At 49.6% G+C, this 21704-nt stretch overlaps 1 protein-coding gene and 1 pseudogene across 12 annotated transcripts in view; one reads left to right on the top strand and one right to left on the bottom strand.

The window, feature by feature from the left end:
* Inpp4a (inositol polyphosphate-4-phosphatase type I A) overlaps positions 1 to 21704 on the bottom strand; it is a 124463-nt gene that overhangs the window by 2554 nt on the left and 100205 nt on the right. For 5 of the 12 annotated variants that reach the window (XM_021258045.2, XM_004844405.3, XM_021258048.2 and 2 more), the window contains 9 exons: positions 21200 to 21232; positions 16689 to 16861; positions 15730 to 15853; positions 14825 to 14951; positions 14432 to 14572; positions 11998 to 12095; positions 10360 to 10472; positions 8342 to 8496; positions 1 to 4798 (listed from right to left, as the gene is read on the bottom strand). In XM_021258045.2, coding sequence (XP_021113704.1) covers positions 4618 to 4798; positions 8342 to 8496; positions 10360 to 10472; positions 11998 to 12095; positions 14432 to 14572; positions 14825 to 14951; positions 15730 to 15853; positions 16689 to 16861; positions 21200 to 21232 — 1145 coding nt within the window. In that variant the 3' untranslated portion in view covers positions 1 to 4617. The remainder of the gene's footprint in view (positions 4799 to 8341; positions 8497 to 10359; positions 10473 to 11997; positions 12096 to 14431; positions 14573 to 14824; positions 14952 to 15729; positions 15854 to 16688; positions 16862 to 21199; positions 21233 to 21704) is intronic. The other 7 variants (XM_021258050.2, XM_004844407.4, XM_004844404.3 and 4 more) reach the window with 3 other exon arrangements.
* On the top strand, positions 20781 to 20918 carry LOC147829749 (U2 spliceosomal RNA; annotated as a pseudogene).

Genomic DNA, 21704 nt, shown 5'->3' with positions numbered 1-21704 from the left:
AAAAAACAAGCACAAGAAATGACAGCGGTAAAAAAGGAAAAAAAAGAAAAGACTTAAACTAAGATGAAATGAACTGATTATTTTCATACCATTAAAAATGATTCATTTAAACGAGTGCAGGACTCATTTACAACAAATACACACATAGAATGGTGGGTTTCTAAACAAGCAAGTAAGAAGCACAAAGATGAAACAAGCCGTATGGGGCCGTGTGCTTGGGAGTTCCAAAAGCGGTGCTGTACCTAAGTGGAAGTGCATTTCTTTAAGCTGATGATTTCATTTATCTCCAATATAGTTATTTCAGGTTCTATCATAACTTGTGGCTCAAAGGTTCTGCGACATAGCAAATTAGTGGAAAGAGAAATATTATTACTCTTACTGTTTAAAGTAGCTGTATTTTTGTATACAGCGAGCACTAATACATCAAACTCAAAACGCAGATTTTCCTTGCAGAATTTGGTAAGTAGAAAAGCCATGTGGCTGAGGAGGCGGTTCTGATTCCATCTCCACTTAGGGGACAGCTGTTCTGGGTGCAAAGCAATCCCTCAGGCCCAGGCACTGTCTACCTGACTCTCAGGGCACTGTAAAGGAGTGAGCCCACGGTGGTCTCCTCTAGGTGGACTGCCCTCATTAGGGCCACCTCTTGCACAAATGCCACCGAGCCAGTGACAGCCCACAGGTGCCCTTCCCTAGAGAACTCACTAGCACATCACCCCCCTCTGCAGGTGATGGTGGTTGTCATGGCAACCCAGAGGCAAAACACATGATACCCAGGAGGATGAGCAGGCAGGTGGGCCTCACATTCTCAGTGGGAGCCTCCAAGGAGTTCTCTGGGAAATGTTCTAGTATAGCCAAAATATACAGGCAAATGTGATTTTGAATACAAATGCCTTCCCACAGCACAGTGTAACTTGGTATTTGTGTACTATTCTAAGACCAGCAGTGAACTCATCTAGTTATCAAGTTCTGTATAAAAATCCCCCTTATGAGACGTGAAATTTGCAGTTACCCAGAAACAGTAATTTTAAAAAACATTTTGAATTGTATGAAGACCATTATATCATGCATCTTAAAAATGTCACTGGCAACTGCTCAAGCCTTTCCAAGTGAAAACGACAGTCCCATTATCAAGAACATGTGAAATACTTTATGGTAAGACAGAGATTTTTATTCAAAAGATAAGCTCAGGTAGCTGAGCAAAATATCCACCTGGCTCAGAACAAATGTAGTGGCTCAGATGCCTTCTTGTCCCAGAGCCTTCCACCCACACCTGGATGTGTCGCCTGAGCTGAACACCTAGGCCGCATGAGCAGGGTCAAACATGTCAAACATTCAGTGGTCAGATAAAAATATAATTATATTTAAAGCAGAAAATATAGGTTCCTATACACACTCTTTGGAAGCGCTTACATGAACGACTGTTTCAGATATGGCTTCTCTATACAGAAATGTGCAAACTTCTCAGAAGCAACCATCACTAGGGCCTGCCAAACTCCCATGAAGAGGGAGGAAGAATAATTTGTATTTCCATATGAAAGGAGCTGATACCTGGTTTAGCTGACTGCATGAAACTATCAAGATTACACTTCAAATTTATTTTCTAAATTGAATTGTTTCTCCCAAATGCTGGCATTTACAAAATCTGGCTACAGCCTCCATGCTGCCCCTGAGTGAAATGTGGGTTTCCAAGAGGTGTCACTTGGCTTGGGGCCAGATCTACAGAGGTGAGAAGGTGCTCTGGTGGTCCTTGGCTTCTGCTGCTGAGGAGGCCAGCAAGAGAGATTCAGTTATTCTAAGGTGATCTGATCATATTTTTATTATATCAAAATTATTTTTCAAGGACATCCATTTTTGAAACAGAAATTCAAACACAGTCCCTGAACAACACCAAACTTTAAAGGGGCCTCTGGGTTTCCTTTTCTGGTGGGGCTCTCCTACCCTGGAGCCCATCTGGAGGCCTCAGGGTCTCGGCCCCCTATAGCAGGCCAGGGAGTTGCTTTGCGGAGGGACAATGTGCCATTGTTTCAAGATCTCCACTTGAAACAACCTGGGCAGTCAACAGTGAGCATCACACTAATTAAGAACTGACTAGGAAATACTCCTGAGCAGGATTCTCCAACCTCAGACAGCCGTCTTCATGCTGAAGCTAGGGTGGATGACATCAACGATGCCTTCATACTAAAACTGCTTCAGCACCAAACATCGAGACTCCCCTTCCATGAACCATCTCCTGCCTGCTGTATTCTGTCTGTTTCTCGCTAAAGCAGACAAGATTCTGAATATGCATCTGCCCTTGTTTCATGAGCTAAAGCCCATTAAAATTCAGCATAAAGGGCCTGCATGCTGAGCTTCTTTTCTCAGATATTTTTTAAAAAGGAAACGAAAGGCCGCCTGCTGCCTGTACTGACTAGAGGAACGGATCAGTGCACGGCCTTTGCCCAGCCCCTGGAACAGAGAAATGAAGGGCCTGGTCCTCTTGTCCTTCTGTTCCATTTCTCTCAACCCAATGGCCAGCTCACACAGGACAGGAAGGCATTGCTGGCACCATGACAGGTGCGAATTGGGCCACAATGACCTGGAGGAGCCCTCAGGAGGGCTCCGCTGACTCCACACAGCTTCCCTCTGCTGTGTGGTGGGGTCCTGAGAGGGAGCCCTGGCCAGCACCACAGGGCACCCAGGGGCTTTGGGAGGGGAGGAGATGGCCTCCCTCATCCATGCATGGTCTCTGCCTGGCCACCACCCCCATGGAGGTGGGCATGTGCAGGAATTGCCACTACCACGGGCATCAGGAACTTGTCACCTAGAGCAGAGGCTGTGGGTTTTATTTTTTCAAATGAGGCAAACAAAATGGTCCCCAAGAGTTGAAGTACGCACCTCGGAGTGAAAGAGGGCATGATCTAGGGCACAGTCAGCTGGCCATCAGGGAGAGATTCTCTACTGAAAGTCTGCTCTAAAGAGACCAGGGCACTCAGCAACAGGGATAGCAGGTGGTGATACCTGCCCAGGGGTCCTGTGGTGCCAGAGGGGCCTAGTGAGAAGGAGTCCCTGGGGTGTGAGAAGGATGGCCTTACTGGAGAACTGACAGTTTCAGCTTGGCATTTGTCATTGCTGACTACCTCTAGGATTCCTAAAAGCCCTGCTCTGCAATGATGCCAAGTTGGAGAGAGCTGTGGGTAAGCTCTGGAAGTCTTAGAAAATGGAGAGGTCAGACTTTGTGGTAAACTGGGCTTGTGTGCATGTGGGTGACGGGATTCTGGAAAAGCCAGATTCTCTAATTCATTCATTTTTTTTGACTGGTGAAAAGAAATCCACTTCATAAGAATATAGTGTATGGGGAGCCAGTTAAGAGATAGAAAACAGAAGCAGAACATAATATGACCTGAGAGGCGTACAGAAGCCACTGATTCTTATTCAGGGTGTGCAGAATTTCCCCTGGTTTATTTGGTCACCTTTACGGGCATACAATTATTCCACCACATATGTGTTAAAGTTTCTTTTTTTTGGGTACTGGGGATGGACCTTCTGCTTGCGAGGCAGGCGGCTGAACCACTGAGCTAAATCCCCAGCCCTTATTCTGCCACATATGAATGCTAAGGTTACAAGTCATCCTGTGTTAGGGACATCACCATGTTCAAATGAAGAGTTATAATATTAGGAATTATCTCTCACGGTTATATGTATCACAACTACCCAAAAGCTAAGCCTCATTTTTTGGTAATTGTTCTTTGACTTTTTTGTTGTTGTTGCTGTTCTTCATCATTAACTATATGTGATTAGTAAGACAGGGATGTCTGGACTTTAATCTGGAATTACAGATGTATTTTTTTACATGAAAAATGCTATTTTTAAGAAAAATAAATGGCTATAACTTAATGTCCTTTTGTTATAATGTACATTAATTCCTGGAATCAGTGTGAATCAGTATAATGACCCTTGGAGTTAAATCTACAGTCATGTGCAGTATGTTATCTTTATGTGCCTGACTTGATACAATGTGCAACTCTATTCATAGCTGTGGCATCCTCAACTGGAAATAAATAAGCAAGGAAATGGTATGATTCTGCAAACTGTTTGCTACTGTAATCCAGGGACTATGCTTTAAAATGAAAGCAGAAAGTACATGTCCTATTAAATAGGTTGATCTGAGTCAGTTATAAAGCGCATATCCTTTTTCATCTTTTCTTTAAAATGGAAGGGTAAAGTGAGCAGTACACTTAAAGTATCAAATATACAAATTCTTTTTAGACAGAATTCCCTTCTCTTGGAAACAGGGCACATGAGATGTACAGGTAGTAAATAGCTTTACATCAGAAGGTAAGAGATTTGGTACAAATCATTCCAGGCCAGCTAAATAAAGTGGTAACAGGGCACATAAGGAAAGAACATGTTACAAGCACTGAAGACGCTACATGATTGAAATGAACAAGTCCTCTTGGCGAAATAATTTGGCAGGTATTTACAGTTCAGAAGAACAAAACGTCAAACTGTAAGGCATGAGACATTTCTTGGCAGACCACGCTTTGACACCTTCCTTCTGTTCAGTTAGGTACACGGTGGCTGGACATATTCGGGCACTTTTGTTTTTTCTTGTGACTCATTAATTTTTCAGAATGATACTCATTTGCAACGCAATTTGGTCACCAGGTATGCTATGCTCAGAAAGAGCCACACAATCAGTAAATTGGGGCTCAGAGCTAATAAAGGAATGGAACAGAGGAGGCTGGGGTCTAGCCTTAAGTCTCGGATGGGCACCAGGCCGCTCAAGTTCTTCTGGGTGACTACCTCCCGTGTTCCAATGCTGTGAAAAGGAAAAAGTGTGGGGGAAAGGAAAAGAAAAAAGGAAAGGAAAGAAAGAAAAAAGAGACATGCGATGGATTTTATCCAAAAGTATGGAGAAAAAAGGAAGAGAACCAAAAGATAAGATAAAAAAAAATGGAATGAAGCCACAAAAGAAAGAAAAAATGGTATGCAGAGAAGGGTGTGAAAGAAGACCAAAACAAAACCAGCACAGTCACAGGAAAAAAAGGAGAGAAAGAGAAGTGAAAATAAGAAAAAATACTGCAGTCCACTGCAAATAAACATATGTAGATTGGAGAATGGTTTTCCATGTTCACTGTCTCTCAGCTGGCCAAGCAGAGCCCCACACCGCCCACCGGCCCCGCATGCTGCAGCCGGGTATCTTGGAGAAGCAAGCTGAACATGAAGAACCATGGGTTTGACCTTCTCACAGATGCCCAAGCGGGGCTGCCACACCGAGGTGGCCAAGCTGCCTCTTGATTCACCACACAAACGAAAACCATTTACCCCAGGGACCAGCCCGGTGCAGACCCCTCCCTGGACGGCTGTGGGCCTCAGGTTGAGCAGTGGCAGGGCCTGAGCAATGGTGTACCCAACAAAATACTGTTCTGTAAGGTGGCCCCACAATCCCACACTGGGCATTCCAGCTTTCTCCCTCTTTGGGCACTAAATGTCCTTGGGCCGGGTGCACTCAGAGGCAGAGCCTGTGGTGAGCACGCACAAGGCCCTGAGTTCAGTCCCCAGCACCCACCCCCCCAACAAAAAAAAGGAAAGGCAGAAAGAAAGAAATGCACTGAGATGGTCCTGGGACCACCCGACTCTGCAGCCTCATCCATGTTCACAGGTAGTGACAGTGACGTGCAGTCAGAGGTCACAGGACTCCCAGGTCCCAGGAGGCTATGTAGGACCCACTGGAGATGGGCAGGCAGGAGGGCCAGGGAACCTGGGAGCTCTGGGTGACCCTGCTGGTCTGTTGAGAAGGGACACTTTCCAAGCTGTCACCAGTGTGCTGGAGTTGGCTCACGTGTCTCGTCCCAGAGAGGTGGTGCCACCCTGGGGGCTGGGAATGAGCCCTGGTGGAGTATTTAAGCTCCAGAAATTGCCAAATACTACAGATCAGAGCTTTTTTGGAGCAAGCTGGTTGCTGAACATTCAGTCACTGCTCCCCTGCACCTCCAGGAGTTGGGGTGTCAGCTTTGTCCTACCCTGTGCCGCCCGCGTGCCTGCTTGGTTTTCCACCTGGTCAGATAAAGAGAGAAAGCAAGGGAACCACAAGGTCTTCCTGCACTCAGGGACTGGCGACACTCATGTTGCCTACTCAGGGGTCTCGGGGGACTGCAGGTGCTGGCTGCTGCCCCAGCCGCCTGGGGCCCGCAGTGGATTAAGGATCTGTCTTCTCCAATAAGCTTGGAAGTCCAGTGGAGGGTGGCGGGTGGGCACTGCAGCCAGGAGGGTGATTTTCTAATTTACATTAAAATGGCTACAAAGCCTGACAAAGGTGTATGCTTTGTAACCTAAGAAATCACTCTGGCAAATGTAGGTAGGAAAATATCTAAGGATATTCACTCACCATTGATTAAAATGGTCAAAAATCATATGCCACAATTTGATACTCAATGAAACAGAAAAGTATGATGTGTTAAAAATAATAAGGCCTATATTTATTAGTCTGAAACACTCAAAATAGCTAAATGGGAAAAGTAGGCTAAAACAATGGCAGAATGGTACCTACAAGTGCATTTGTGTGTATGTGTTTTGTGTATTACTCAGGCACTCGTTAACCGATGCGTGGATGGACTAAGTATGGTATGTACGTGCCTCTGAAAGAATACGTGCCAAGCACTGACATCGCTCCGTAATTGCAGGAATAGAGGATTCATCTGAAGAGGGTTGCATGTATGTGTTAAAGGAGGGAGGGAGGGACGGAGAGAGAGAGAGGGGGAAGGAGAGAGAGAGAGGGAGGGAGGGAGGAAGGGAGAGAGAAGAACTAGTGTAGGAGCTTATCTATATTTTCTAGTTTTCCCACTAGGAATATCAATTACTTACATGATTAAAGTTATAAAGAGTGCTGTGTGTGTCATAATCATTGTAATAGCTATTCTGGGCTGGGAATGCAGCTCAGCGGTATAGTGTGTGCTTAACATGCTTGAGGCCCTGGTTTCCATCCCCAGCACAAAACACCTCAAAACAAAGCAAACAAAATCCTTCCCTCAAAACAACAAAAAAGCTGGCCTACACATCGAGCCCCTTTGAGCTAGAAGCGGGCAGGTGAATGGCCCTGCACTTACACTGGATCTCTCTCCAGAGCCACTTTACCCATGACTCTGAGAGCCTAGAGCTCAGATGTGGTCAGAATGAGTTACTGTTTTTGCTGAAATTGTTCAGGAGCTCAAAACCAGACAGAGAGCAGGAGGCCTCACTTAGGTCCTTTAATGCTGACCAGATCACATCCAGTTTTGATCCTTGCTTCCCCAACCACAACAAGGCCCCTCTCCCCACTGCGCAGCTTGCTAGGTGCACACATGCCCACCTAAGGCCAGGGTCACAGTGGACGTGGAGCCTGCAGGGTGGGGGTCCCTAAGGGCAGCCCTTAATGCCCAAGAGCAGGATGCTTGAGTCACCACTGCTCAGGCCAAAGGGATGGAGGGAGGAAGAACTTCAACAGAGAGGTTTAGATTAACTCAGAGAGACAAACCAGGGACAGAAATGATACCACTTTTACAAAACACTGCTATCAAGAGGCAGGAGCTCATGCATCACTTTCGTGCATTACTGTGAGAAGGTCAAGTGGCAGAAACATACAGAAAGGATAAGAGAATTGAACACTTCAAAGAATTTGGTGAGAGGACAAATGAAACAGACATTCAGTAGATGTGACTGTTGGAAACGAGACTTTAACAGCATTGGTGACTACATTGAAGGAGACAGGAAAACTAGGTTTCTTATCCTTTCTTTTGGTATGTGAGGTAGGGGCTGCCAGCAGTGCTTGAAACAAGCCATCGATCAACAGTGGACAGCTGGAGTTCTGGGTTTTATTCTGCAAACACACCTGCTGCCTCAGAATCAGGACATCATTAGGGTGAGGTGGCCAAGGGACACTGACAACTATCACCATGAGACACCCGCTGGACACTGCTCATAACAGCAAACCATGTCCTTTGCTAGAGAGGAAGCAGAGCAAACCGGTGCAACCTGCAGACGCATTTCACTCAAGTTTGGAAATGCACACCGTGTGCAGTGTGCATCCGCTAGGAAACTTCTGGTGTGGACTCAGCCCCACCCCCAGCAGGCAGGTGGCCTGAGGACACTGGGTAGCTCCCCATTTACTGCCTGCCCCCTGCAGGCCTGCTGCACTATGTTTCAGCACAATCCTGCTTGTAAAGACTGCTAGCTCTCCCTTGCTTGTCAGATGCTCCCCTGAATTGGACAGGGCCAGCACTGATTACGCTGAGCCTGGGCTTGGGTACCTGGCTCTGCCTGCACCAGCTCATCTGCAGTTTACACGGGCAGGAGAGCAGCAGCGGCGGCGGGCAGTGGCACTCACCTGCGCATGCACTCCAGGGCCTGGGTGAAGACCTGTGGGGCCATGCCGTGCTCATGCTGCAGGATCAGGCACTGCTCCAGTGTCACCGACATGGCTGTGCGGTCCTTGGCACTCTTGCAGCTGGTGAACCGGACCCCGTTAAGGCGGCGGCAGATCTACCAGTGGGAAACACACTGTGCTTAGGAAGGGGTTTCACAGGGAGACAGCTTCCCACAGGCCTGCCGGGCACATGGGGCAGGAACTCCATGCCCAGGCCCAGCTTGGCTCTGCCTTCCTCCCCACTCTGTATCCTGCTGAGCTGTAATGGAAACCAAGCCACCTAAAGACCCAGCCCTTGGGGGACCTGTAGCCCAGGAAACTTGCCTTCACCCCCATCATCAGTGCCTTGTCTAAGGGACGCTCTCCTCCCAGGCCCAGCCTGCCTGGTGTCACTGCTCCTCGCTGACCCAGAGAAGGAGAGGCTCTGGGACACACGGTACCCAGGTGGCCTGGCACTGTTGCCACACCCACCTGCTCCCAGGGATGCCCACAGTTCAGTGGACAATATGCCCATCCAAGGTCTCTGAGTCTTGCACCTCTGAATCTATGCTTCTACGCCTTGAGGTTCTGCTGGGAACACAAGTCACAGGACTAAAGGGCACCATCCCAGGGTCTGGCTGTGCCACCCTCTGGACTCTGCGAGAAAGCTTTGCTCCACCTTTGAAGTTCACAAAGGCATTGTGACAGAGGCTATCATAGTAGGCATGCAGTGCAGTTAGTCACATGTTTAGCACTCCCCCTCAAAATGAAATAATGTTGATGGGGATTTAGCTCAGTGGTTCTGCCACCTGCCTTGCAAGTGCAAGGTCCCAAGTTAGATCCCTGGTACCAAAAAAAAAAAAGAAAGAAAGAAAGAAAGAAATAATGTTAGGAGTGCTCCTCTGCCCTGTCCCTGCCTCCCATCCTGTAGCTGGGCCCAGCTTGAAAAAGCATGCCACATGAGATCCCAAAGCAAGAATACTTGAAAAGTGAGGCCAGTGAACCCCACTAAAGCTTCTGTCACTTGGCACTTTCAAAACACATTCTGCTGTTATTAAAGACTCAAAGGGCAGCCTGGGCAGAGAGGGGAAGAGGGCCAGAACAAGTCATCTTGCATTTTCCATGCCATGGAGTCATATTGCTGGGGCATGTGGAGGGGTACAGAAGAGATTATACGGAGAGGAGAATGTCTACTTCTTGGAGTGCCATTGATAGGTAAGAGTAGCCATGGCTGGCAGCAATCCATAGTGTGGAGGGCATGCAAAAAGAGTGATGTCTGACAGAGGAAGAGCCACCAAGCACTGGAATGGGATGGCTGAGAATGCCTGTGCTGGGAAGAGACTGCAAAGTAGAGAAGCACTTGCTAACATCAAGGACAGTGCCCCATGGGCTGAGCTGCTCAGGGAAGCTAAGATAGCGCACCCACTTGCTACCTGGACAAAGCTGTGCCAGCTGCGTGTGCCTCCTCCATCACCTGTGCTTGGGCCAGGCAGGGGATGAAGGCCAGTGGGGCCCCCAACTCCAAGCACAGAAAAGGTCATCCTGCTGTGGATGTGAATTAAGTGCATCCCCTCATCAGGGAGAGCGAGAAAGTGCTCGGATTCTCAGGCTCTGTCTGCTATGAAAGTAACTCAGGGAAACAAAGAGACCAAAAGGGCAGGAAGGATTGTCCGAGCTGGTTTGAAGGCCACCAAGGTCTCTCTTTGGACCTATTTCCAACTGCTGTGGGCAGTAAGTTTCAGCTAGTGTCAACTATGCAGGCAGGCTCCTGAAGCTGACAGCTGCCATCAGCCTGCCAAGTCACCCAAGGACAGACTGTCAAGTTTACTAGGGTCCAGGCAGGACTCAGCACCTTCCCGAGTCTCTGATCATTTCTGGTGACTTCTCGGGTGCCCTGAGGAAATCTGCTGCCTCTACCCTGAGATTTTGATTTATCATTATTTTTGTTAGGCTGGCTGGCCGCAGGCGAGCCACAAGCTTCTCCTCACTAGAACCAGTACCTCAGCAGCTTGCCAGAGAATGTCCACGTTCTTATTCTTCCGGGCGTGGACGTTCTGACCCAGAAACCGCAGCAGCTCTGGCAGGCAGGTCTGACTCCGGGACCGAGGTAGACCTGGAAGGGAGCCACACCCAAGACATGGCATGCAAGACTGTGGGAGCCGCCTGAGCACGCAGGTTTAGAGCCAAGTAGGGAGGGAAGCATTTAGCAACTGGACAGGCTACTAAGGTGGTGAGTCCTTAATTTAGATCACTGCCACATCAGTGTCACCTCCAAAGGGCAGTCACTTCATCCCCTTCCAGCTCTTTCCATGGGGTGGACAGTGGACACCAAACCACCACAAAGCTTCTTGTAAGTATTCATGCCAAGGGAGGCAGTGGGAGGCAGTGAGGACAAGCCCCTGCCAGGGATGCAGGGCCTTGGGCACAAGTTCTCAACCACCAAGGGCCTGGCAACCTCAGGGGATCTGGAGAGCTTAGCCTCCTCCAGGGGAACCCCAGCCACACCTAGGAGTACACAGCTGGCCCTGCTCTCTCTACAGCATTCCAGGCCAGGAGATGATAACATCTATCCCTCACTCCCAGGAGCCACTACAGGGGTGGCTCTCCTGCCTGCTCTGCCCAGATCGGCACTAGGTGAGAGAGACATCTCAGCTGATGTCTCACAGCCTCCCCTGGGCTATCAGTAGCCTGTGTCCCCTCCTCCAGCCCAACCAGCATGCTCTGCTGGGTGAGCCTGGAAAAAACAGCCAACCACCCCCTCTTCTCAACTGAGCACTGCCAACAAGAAACCTGTCTGGCCCTAAGACCCTGGGCCATAGTCCCTCCCCTAACAGGACAGCTTCCTCCACCATCCAAGCAACCCCTTCCCCATTTGCACATGGGCACTAACCCCACCTTGCAGGATGTTGTGGGATTTGAAATATGTGCAGGGTACTCAGCCCAGTGCCTACCCTACCTATGACCCACAGATGCTCACGGAACTAATGTTTTTGCCACCAGTTCTAATGCTAAGATCCTCTGCACCTTCCAAGAGAAGGCAGAGGAACCCACCCAGCACACTCTCCTCCCTCTCTAGAGCCCATTGGGCCCCCATCCCAGCCAACTTCAGGGTGGACAGGTCTCCAGGCAGGGCCAAGGTCTCACTGACCCCCTGTCCTGTCACACTTTACAGAGGGCAGGTGCTCAGTGAATGTACTGTGCTGCACTCAGAAGCATGCACCAGCAAAGGCTGTGCCGTGTACTCGGGGCTCCTCCCTGAGTTCTATGTCTTCCAGCGCCCAGTCTGTAGCATTTTCATTGGGCACAGCCAGCCATGCATCAGTGGAACAACTGCTGTGACCTCCAGAGGACACAACAAGGGCCCTCTTGCCCCAAACACCTAGCAAGGAGATCTTCCCAACATTTCCATTCCAAGTACCATGGAGGAAGATGCACAGGCAGCTCATAAAATAAGTGGGGTGGGGCTCAAGCCAGGTTGCTGTGTGTGTATGTGTGTGTGTGTGTGTAAGGGAAGGGACGGCTCACATGTGCACATGTAACCATGTGCACACATGTACGCTTGGCAGCAGGGCAAGCAGAACATCCAAAGTGACAAGAGGACAAGCAGGTGAACCCACTGTGAGTGGAGGAATACTTACAATCCTCAGGCAAAACTTCCTTAAACTGCTCAAAGTAGGAATTTAACCGCACCAAGCTCTCCACATTGATGACTTCTTGTAAAGATGTATCCCCAAACCTGGGAGGGGTAAGGTAACACTGTTAGTCAGCTTGTGCCACTTTCCTGACACAGAGTTGCAGGAGAGCTAACAATGGTGAATCTTTAAGACATTTATTATGGACGTCTAAATGTTAAGCCACTTTCCCCTGCTGAGTATGAAGCCATCTCTACAGTGCTGGGACTAGCTTAAATGCACTTCGTGGGCAGCAACCACGCAGAATGACAGATGCACCTAAGGCATTTTCAGAGCAAGGTGCATGCCAGACCCAGAGACCGAAAGGCCTGAGTAGCGCTACATAGGAACTCCCACATACAGCTACACAGTTCAGAGCACCAGTGTCCTCCTGTCTCCAAGGTACTGAGGAGAGGGAACGGCAGTGGCCCTGGACTAAAATCTAAAGTCCCCTACCTATTGAACAGACAACACTGGCCACTGTCCCCCTAGGCTGCCTAAGGCCCTCGCTCTGCCTTGTAGACTGCAAGGGTTTTGTGCCAGGTACCTGAGGGAGGAGGTGCATAAGCCACCTGCGGGGAAGGCGGTTACTAAACAATGCAGACTCTGCAGTCTGAGAACTGGTCCCCACCCAGGCCTCCGCTTCCCTGCTGCATGACCTCCCTTGGCATCAGCCGCTTTCTGTCACTGTTTTGTGGTGCTGGGCACTGAACCACAGCCATGCATATGCCACTTGCCGGCCAAGTGCTCTAACACTGACCTCCACCTCTAACCTTTGTGATTTCACTTTATTCTGAGACATTTTATTCTTCCTAAGTTGCCCAGGCTGGGCTCCATCTCTCCATTCTCTTGCCTCAGGCTCCCAAGTAGCTGGGGTTACAGGTGTCTGCTGCCATGCCCAGCCGGCATCAGCATCTTTATAGTCCTATGATGTCCCTTGGGGGCAGGACTCACTCTTCCTCTGGGAGCTTGTTCCTTTAGGGGTGACACTGTCTTGGACCTGGTTTCTCCCTCTGCATGATCTGAGTAGCAAACCCAGCTCTCCTGTGTGCTAGGAGGAAAAAAGCCCAACCCCTCCCCCACTGTGGCTCCTCTTCCATCACGCTCTGCCTGCCTCTGCCCTTCCACAGCTGCTCAACAGCTACAGGATGTGGAGATGCCACTCTCCCTCTGCCCCCCAGGATACCTCCACACCTCATGCTCTGCTCCTCTCAGAGGGCCCTGCAACCTGCTGGAATTCAAGCCTCCTCCGGGTCCTCCTGGTCCCGCGCCCGGCTGGAGACCAAACCCTGCCCTTCACCCCTTGCCACCTCGTTCTCCTGGCCCCTTCTCAACATCTACCCCCCACACTACCCCAACACAGGGCAGGGCCTCTGTCCCGGTCTCTCTCCAGCAACCTCCTCACCGTGTGTTCCCCTCACAGCCTTTGGGCCCACAGCCAGTGACATGGCCTGCAGGACAGGTGAGTCAATGATGCTCTGCCCTCTCCAAAGCTCTTCCACACTTGCAGCAACCACAGCCTCTCCTCAGGGCCCACACACAGGGGCCACTGGGGCCAGAGGCCCTCATGCTGGAGACCCATTCCCTTCACAGCAGGAACTTTAAGATACGGTTTATACCCAAATACAGAGCACATGAGTGCGAATGATATGCAGGACAGATTTTCATGTACTCATAGAAGGCTTGGCCCTTTCACGCTGCCCCCCACGCATTGCACACGACTCCTCTCTGCTGCATGCCAAGCAATCCCACAGGAGCTGATGTGGCACAAGCCTTTAGGATCAAGGGCTGACTCTTGGCTGCACCCGTGAGGCCATGCTGCCCTGCCTCCCAACCCCCGCCTGGATCCTGATGGCCCCAGTCCTCACTCAGTTTCTCCCAACACTGGCCTCTGTTCAGTCTTCCTGGCCTGGGACACCCAGGCTCTCCTCCTCTCTCATCTGGCTCACTCCTACTCATACTACAAAGCCCACTTTAGGGACTAAGGGTGTCACTCAGGGGTAGATCATTTGCCTAGCATGTGGGAGGCTCTAGGTTCAATCCTGAGCACCACAAAAAAAATTTTTTTTAGACAATAAAAATAACCCACTTCCCACATCCCCTGTGGCCACCATTGCAGACCCTCTCAGGCCACACTAGGCATCCCTGCTCAGGACCCCTAAATCTTGCATTTCTCTCCATCACAGCACCCATCTCCCTCTCTCCCCACCAGCCTGAGTCTCTGAGAACAGAGCCTGTGCCTGGGGCATTTCTGTGTGGGCAGCAATGCTGAGATGGCTGTGCCGAACCATCTCTGGGAGGCAGGTGACAAAGCCTGCACAGCAAAAGGCCAAGAGGTGCGAGCGAGCATACCCACACCATGCCCATGGCCACTCAGCACCCTGCGATGCAGGCCACGCACCTCTCAGCCAGGGTCTGCTGCTCATTGATGCCCACGTTGAAGAGGACGGGCTGCACACGCAGCAGCATGCCGCTCTGGATCTCTCGGGGCAGGGCGTCAAAGAGTGGGCCTGGCAGGGGGATCCGCACATTAAACCCATCACTGCAGGAAAGTGAGACAGGAAGGGCAGTGTGAGCCAGACACTGAAGGCAGCGTGGGCCAAGGTTCCAGCCCCAAGGCCACCCTCAGGCTCTGTGACACCCAAACCCCAGTTGGACCTTTCAGGGGTGGAATTACAGTAGGGGCTGCAGCAAGTGTTTTCAACAGAATGAAAAGGAGTAAAAATAAAAAAGAAGAGTACACCCCATTAAGCTGACACAAATGAAGAACTGCTCTGGTGCGCAGATTTTCTACCGATTTCCTGTGATGACAGGCAGCATGTCAGTGGACGCATTGGAAGTAGCCTGTGTGACTTTGAAGGTCACATTCCGCAAATCCATGATTCCAAGGCTCATGTCCTCCAGCATGGCCAGCTCCTCACCTGCACATAGAGAGGGAAGGAGGCTGTCAGAGGAGGGCCTTGCTCCTCTCTCCATGCATGGTGCAGACTGGAGGGGTGCAGTGGGGTCAGGCTCTTGAGCCCCAAATGCTGCTGTCACCCCACACCTGTATCATACAGGCAACCAGTGGAAGCAGGTGCCAGCCTTCTCAGCCCTTCCACATCAAGCCCTGGACCCACTGCAGAAAGGAAACAGAAATGCACAAGGACAGAAAGCAATGCCAGCTTTTCAAGACTGAGATGAGAACCACCGGGCAGCTCTGCTGTGCTCACACCCTTCTGCCACAGAGGGCGGGACATCAACTCTATGTCCTAGAATGCCAAGGCTGACAAATATCTTTAACAATGGTCCAATTTCACTCTTTCACAAGAAATAAACTGGAAACAAGGCTGGCAAGAAGACACAGCCTCTCTAGGCAGCAGTCTGGAAACAGCTGTTACATTTTAAAACATTCTTTCCTTTGACCCAGTGACTCTTCCTCCCCGCTCACAAGTACCTTCTGTGTGCAGGGTCATTGCACAAAAAGTTCAGTAGAATCAATTCAGAAACAACCCAAATCCCTTACCGAAGTGCCTGGTTAGACAATCACCAGCCATCCTCCACTAGGAAGCTCTTCAAGATACGCAGCAAAGAATGGCAGCCACAAGGGGAAGAGCTGCGTGTGTAGCACACAGACTCTGGGTGCTCATTACACACTGGTGGTGTCTGCACTCATGTTAGAAGCGGAGAGGGAGGGCTGGCGATCAGGCAGGCTCTCACCGTAGGTGCTCAGCAGGCTCTCAAACTGGGCAAGCAGCCCAATGGTGTAGAGTTGCCGCAGGAAGCCGTCGTCGTGCAGGCAGTTCCGCAGCTTGATGATGAAGCCACAAATGAGGGCCGTCAGCTGCAGAGGCAGGGGGCAGACAGTGTGGGCAGTGGCCTCATCCCTGAGTACTGCTGCTTAGAGGGGGATCAGCAGTACCTCTTGCATCCTGGGGGTTCAGTGTGGGGATGGAGAACATGGGCACTCTGGCTCTGGGGCTGCAGTGGGCAGAGGCCACAGGAAGGACACAGAACACTCTGGGCTTGCTGTGCTCTCACTCTCAAAGGTGGGCTTGGTTTGGGCCGAGCTTCTGACCTGACCTGCTCAGCATTATTCCTGGGCTAGAACCTTCTGGAATTCTAGAATAATTCCTCACAGTGCAAGGCTATCTACTCAAGCTGCACACTAGCTCTGGCTGAAGCCGGAGTTAGGTACAATAGGAGGAATTCTGTGCAATGGAACAAGCTGGCAGGCCAGGGCAGGACCTGCAGAGAACCAGCCCAAGCCGGTAGCACTGTATGCTTTACTAACTCCATTACTGGTGACTTCCGACTTGCGACATTCAACTTTTCACTAAAGGTAACAGAAATCTTCAAAATGGAGTTCTGTAATGAGCCACAGAACTAAGGTACCTGTTGTGTCTTTGAAAAAAGGTAGCCAAGAGGCCTTTGTGCACACTGCCTCCTTAGCGCAGTGCAGAGCCTAACTGTGCCACCTCTTTGGGGGAAATGAATTTGTACTCTCGCCCCCATTTGAAATCTAGCTTCTCTATAAAGTAAACTTCAAAATAACAGGCAGGATGCAGAATGACCACCTGTGCTTTGTACACATGAAGGGAGTGGGCAAGGGCCCCAAGCCTCTTTCTTCTGAAGTAGGAGGTGTCTGCAGCCACCCTCATGGTCCCCCAAGGGCTTACGGTTTGGCAGAAGACCACGTCGCGGCGGTACTGCAGGCTCAGGTAGGAGGCGATGGTGGGGGCGCTGTCCTGCATGAGCAGGAAGACCATGGCCTTCTTGGCCTTGTCGCTCATCATGGCCACACAGTCAGTGAGGGTGGTCAACAGGGGGTAAAGGGCCTCACTCCATTCACCTGGGCACAAGTGAGGGAGTCGTTGTGAATAGAAAGAAAGGGTTTAGGCACTAGGTTCTACTAAGTCAGCAAGTCACCCACTGCCTAGCCATCCTGTTCTCCCCTTCCCCCTACACCTCCCCCCTTCTGCATCTACTGACCCTGCCTGGCCCACCCTGTCCCAGAACTGGCCCCAGGTCTGCCAGGACCCAATCCTCCAGCCACAGTTTCCCCATTAGCCCCAAACATGAGCGCTACTTGGGTGTCCCTGGCACAGGCCTGGGTCTTCCAAAACTACGGGGAGCCCCATCTTCATACTCAGCATTCTGCCTGTTCAGGAAGACAGCAGAAGGCTTTGAAAGTTATGACAAGGCCAGAGAATGATTCTATCTGCAGAGGCCAATTGCCCTCCACAGTACAAGGCTCCTCCAGCTGGGCAAAGAAGGCCACCGTGAGAGGGCCTCTGTTGCCTCCCTTCTCCTGAGCCAGTAGGAAGCACGGGCCTTGCCCTTCTGGAGCACAGGATCCACTCTGCCGCTGCCAGCCTTGTGGACTGCTGTGCTAATTTCTCACTTTCCATGCTGTCCGTGTGTCCCCTTCTTCTACACTCCCTCTCCAGTGCCACCTTGCTACCTGATGCCAACTATTTCTAGCTTACTTTTCTTTTAGAAATATAAGGAAATTTGGACCCTTTACCAAAACAACTTTTCAAAATAAAACCTCAGGGGAGAAAAACAGGGTGAGAGGTATCTTTGGCTTTGGCTCTTTTCCCCTTTCTATTTAGAAGGCATTTAAAAGAGAAGCTATGCCTTCATCCTTTACTTTTTTTCTCAGTACCAGGGATCAAACTCAGGACCTCAAGGTTACAAGGCAGGCATGGTGCCACTGAGCTAAATTTGTGGCCCCATCCATTACATTTTTAACAGGTCACTGAGCCCAGAAATAGGCATTAGCTCATCCCTGCTTGGGAGCCCACCACCCCAAACCCGGCTCCAGGCTGGTGACACACACACTCAGGATGGGTGTTGAGTCACAGGGGGCCCTGGACCATGGTACCATACTGCCAGAGGGTGACCTGTGAGGAGAGAAGAGAGCCTGGCTCTGCTGTCACAACTGTACGGTCAACCCACGACTGGGAAACCAATATGGGGGAGTGCCTGGAATAGGCAAAGGAAAATGGCTATGCTTGGGATCCAGTTGATGGGATGCAGTACGTGTAACAGCTCAAAGGTTGGAAACGACCTAGGCACACTGTATGCAGAAGAAGATTTATATATGTAATGGAAAAACTCAGGCTTAAATTTAGAAAGTCTACAGCAGAAAGGTCTTAGCAAATAAGTCATGGTGACAAAGAATGCTGGACCAAGAAGTGGAAAATGTGACTCCTGGGCTGGTGCCACTGAGGGAGGCCTCGACCCCAGAGCCACACGGGGCCTCTTCAGGAAGATAGGGCACAGCGCCACATAACTGCCTAACTTCTTTGTCCCCCACAATTCTCAGAGACCAAGTTTCTGTTTTACTGAAGAACTCTGGTGAAGGCCTGACAATTACATTCAGTACCTATCAAAAGTGGGCAAAATGCCATGGGGTTTTACTAGCAAAACAGTCTAGAGAAGAGTAGGCTAGGCAGTCACTAAAACAATTCTTCACTAAGAAGTAAATGTACTTACAGCACCTGTTGCCAATTTTATTTGGCTTTTACAGTTAATACATATATCCAGTTAATACATAAATCATGATTACTTAGGCTGAAAATGATCAGAATATGCAAGTACTGTAGTCTTATTTAACTCAGCCAAGCCATTTCCATACAACTTTCTCACTTTGCCCAGTTCTCAATAAATAAAATTTGTGTCAGAATGATCGTTTTGATAAATCAGAAAAAAAAAAGAAAAACAAAAACAAAACTGGAGTATAGGAAGAATGGCTGCAAAGATGAAAATGTCCTGGGAAAGGTGGTAGGGAGATTAGAGTGATGTCTGCCTGGAGAGGGGCTCGAGTCCCACAGGCCATCAGTCACTGTTTACCAGTGCCTTCAGCAATTCTAATTTTGAGCTCTTTCCTCACTGAATCTACAGGCGAAAAACAGGCCCAGTGAGGCTGGGTCTTCCCAGACACACACAGAGAACTGCATCTGTACTTGTCTGACTGACTCCAAGCTCCATGCTATTTTCTAGTAGGTCAGCCTGTGTCTGCTGGGGAGGAAAAGTAATGCATTTTTCCAATCTGAGGAGAAACTCATAATAAAAATGATTGTAAATAAGATGAATTTCAGGGGCAGTAACATGATTTATTCCCAGGCCCTGGTCAAGCAAAGGCATCCAGGATGCTGGTGCTGGTGAAGTGTTTCCAATCTGTTTCCTTTGGCGAGAAAGTCTTGCTACTAAAACAATCAGTTCAACTAAGCAATGTCCCAAGGAATGTAGGTGATCCACTCTTTAGGACAAGCTCCTTATCCAGTTGCCAACCTGTACCATTTGCTGACTTTGACTTTAAAGGGCTCTTTCAAATCCACACTCTACAGGGCCAGGGATTTAGCTCAGAGGTGCTGCACCTGCCTCGTAAGCACAAGATCCTGAGTTCAATCCCCGGTACCGCAAAAAAAAAAAAAAAAAAAAAAAATCCACACTCTACATTTTTTTTCTCATTAGTATGAGAGGAACAGAGTGAGGGAAAGAGTGTTTTAAGCCACTCTAAATACTTAAATACAGCTGTACAGGATCTCCTGATGGGACCATTTTAGTACATTTGATATCAACTGTGGAAAAGCTAGCAGTGCTTCTGGAAATGACACAGTTGACATAAAACAAGTAGAGTCTGACAAGCGAGACGCTAAATGTGTGCTGACTTCCTTTTGGCTCTACCAATGTCAGGAAACTCCAAGTGGAGAGAAGTCCCCAAGCTTCAGTGGGGTGGACTCCCTGCTGCCTTCTCTCCTGGTCCTCACATTGTACTCACACTGCCTGCGGGCTGTGGCCTGCAGTGGAGGACAGCTGAGGAGGACAGGGAGCCTAGGGACAGACAAAGGCAGAGGTAAGGCCTGCCCTGGGCAAGAAAATGGGGAAGAAGAGACCAAGGTTAACTATCTGTGCATCCCCCAAGGCTCAGTGACCTTGGAGGAGGAGACTAGGGACCGAGACCTGCCCAAGGCTACACTGACTTTTTGGGAAAAGAAACAGTGAGGGCTGAGGAAAACTGAGTGTGATGTGTCTGGTCAGATTAGCCAGCGGAAAAGCTGGCTCCAAATGGGATTCTGGGGTTGTTTCAGCAGGTGCCGTGAGAATCACAGTGCTCTGTGAGCAGACCTGACAGGAATGGCTCGGTGACTCCTGCCACAGCTGGTGTGCTATACTATAGATAGAAGGCAGGGGTGCTGCCATCTTACACTGCTATCCACTCAGCAACATGCAGTCATCAGACTAATCACATAGCTGGTTTTTGGAGTTTAAGAAAAAACAAACAAGCCATATTATTTAGGGCACATGCACACTTGGGGAGAACCACAAGCCATATCCAGGAAGCTCATTATGAACTAGGTCAGGGGTTGGCACACATTTTCTGTAAAGAGTTGAGAGTAAATATCTCAGGCTCTGAAGGTCACAGGGTCTCTGTCACAACTAACTCTGGTACTGCCACACAAAAGCAGCCACCCAGGATCTGTGAACAGGTGAGCATGACTATTTTCCCATAAAATAATATTTGCTGGAGCAGACTAAGGACAGGATCTAGCTCAGCACTGCAGTTTGGCAACTCCTGAACTAGAACCATAAACACTGGGTTCTACATGCAAATGCGGGAAGAAGATTCCACTGCTAATTCCAACTGAGCCCCACTGCCATGGCTGGTAGGAATTTCAGAGCTCCATCCAGACTCTGAAGAGAAGATGCTACGTGATTACAAATGCCATGGGCTTCAGGTGGATTCTTATTATCTGACTGTTATCGCTTCTCAGCCTTTTGGCTAAGATCAAGTGTATTATCTGACTGTCTTCAGGGCTTTGCTCTCAGGGTAGGTTAATGCACAGGAAGTATTCACAAATGTGGAGCTTACCCACTTGAGTAAGCCCCACACACGCTTGAACACTAATCATCTGAAAAGGTTTTAGGATGTAAAAGTTGGGAGAGAAAGAGAGAGAGAGCGAACAAAACAAACCCAAACCACATGGTATTCTGCTTCAGGCCACAATTCCCTTAGTCCACCTGGTCTCTCACAAACAAAGAAGTCACAAACCTCACAACAAAGAAGTCCTAAAATTTTTTCCCAGCCATGGGAACAGATGATCATCTTGGGTAAATTAGCTACAAATGCTGCCCGAGTATTACCAAGACGTCAGCGGAGCCTGGAACAGAAATCACGTACCTGGGCTGGGTGCTTCAGGAGGAGGGCTGCAATCTGCACAGAAATGGAGGGCGATAGGGATGTTAAGGAGCAGACACAGTTCAAACACAGCAATCCCTCTTATGGGAGCTGCAGCAGCAGCTCTCAGTAAGGTGCTAACCATGTGGAGAAGAGGGTGGGGGCCTCTGTCCCCAAAGTCTCACAAAAGCACCAGGCAGCTCCAAGGCAGTGGAGCCCTCTCAGTACTGTGCATGACACTGATTCATCAGCGTTGACATTCATGTTGCTAATGTTCCAACATAAAATGTTCTCCAGGATGAGGGATCCAACAGTACAATGTGATACATGCCACACACAAAGCACCCACATCAATGGCATGGCAATGATGGAGCCCACGTTAGCTCACGACATCAAATGAGAGGGGCTGGCCAGCAAATCCCCAGTGGGGCTGCAGCTCTGATGTACTCGGCAGGCCTGGGTTCAAGACGGACCACTGAGACTGCTATGCTAAGACTCAGTAATGAAC

This window comes from Heterocephalus glaber, unplaced genomic scaffold (assembly GCF_053883595.1).
Source record: "Heterocephalus glaber isolate CG9 unplaced genomic scaffold, H.glaber_assembly_v1.0 deba00000470, whole genome shotgun sequence".
Taxonomy (NCBI): domain Eukaryota; kingdom Metazoa; phylum Chordata; class Mammalia; order Rodentia; family Bathyergidae; genus Heterocephalus; species Heterocephalus glaber.
The sequence above is the reverse complement of the archived record's forward strand: the minus strand, read 5'-3'. Positions and strand labels throughout refer to the sequence as shown.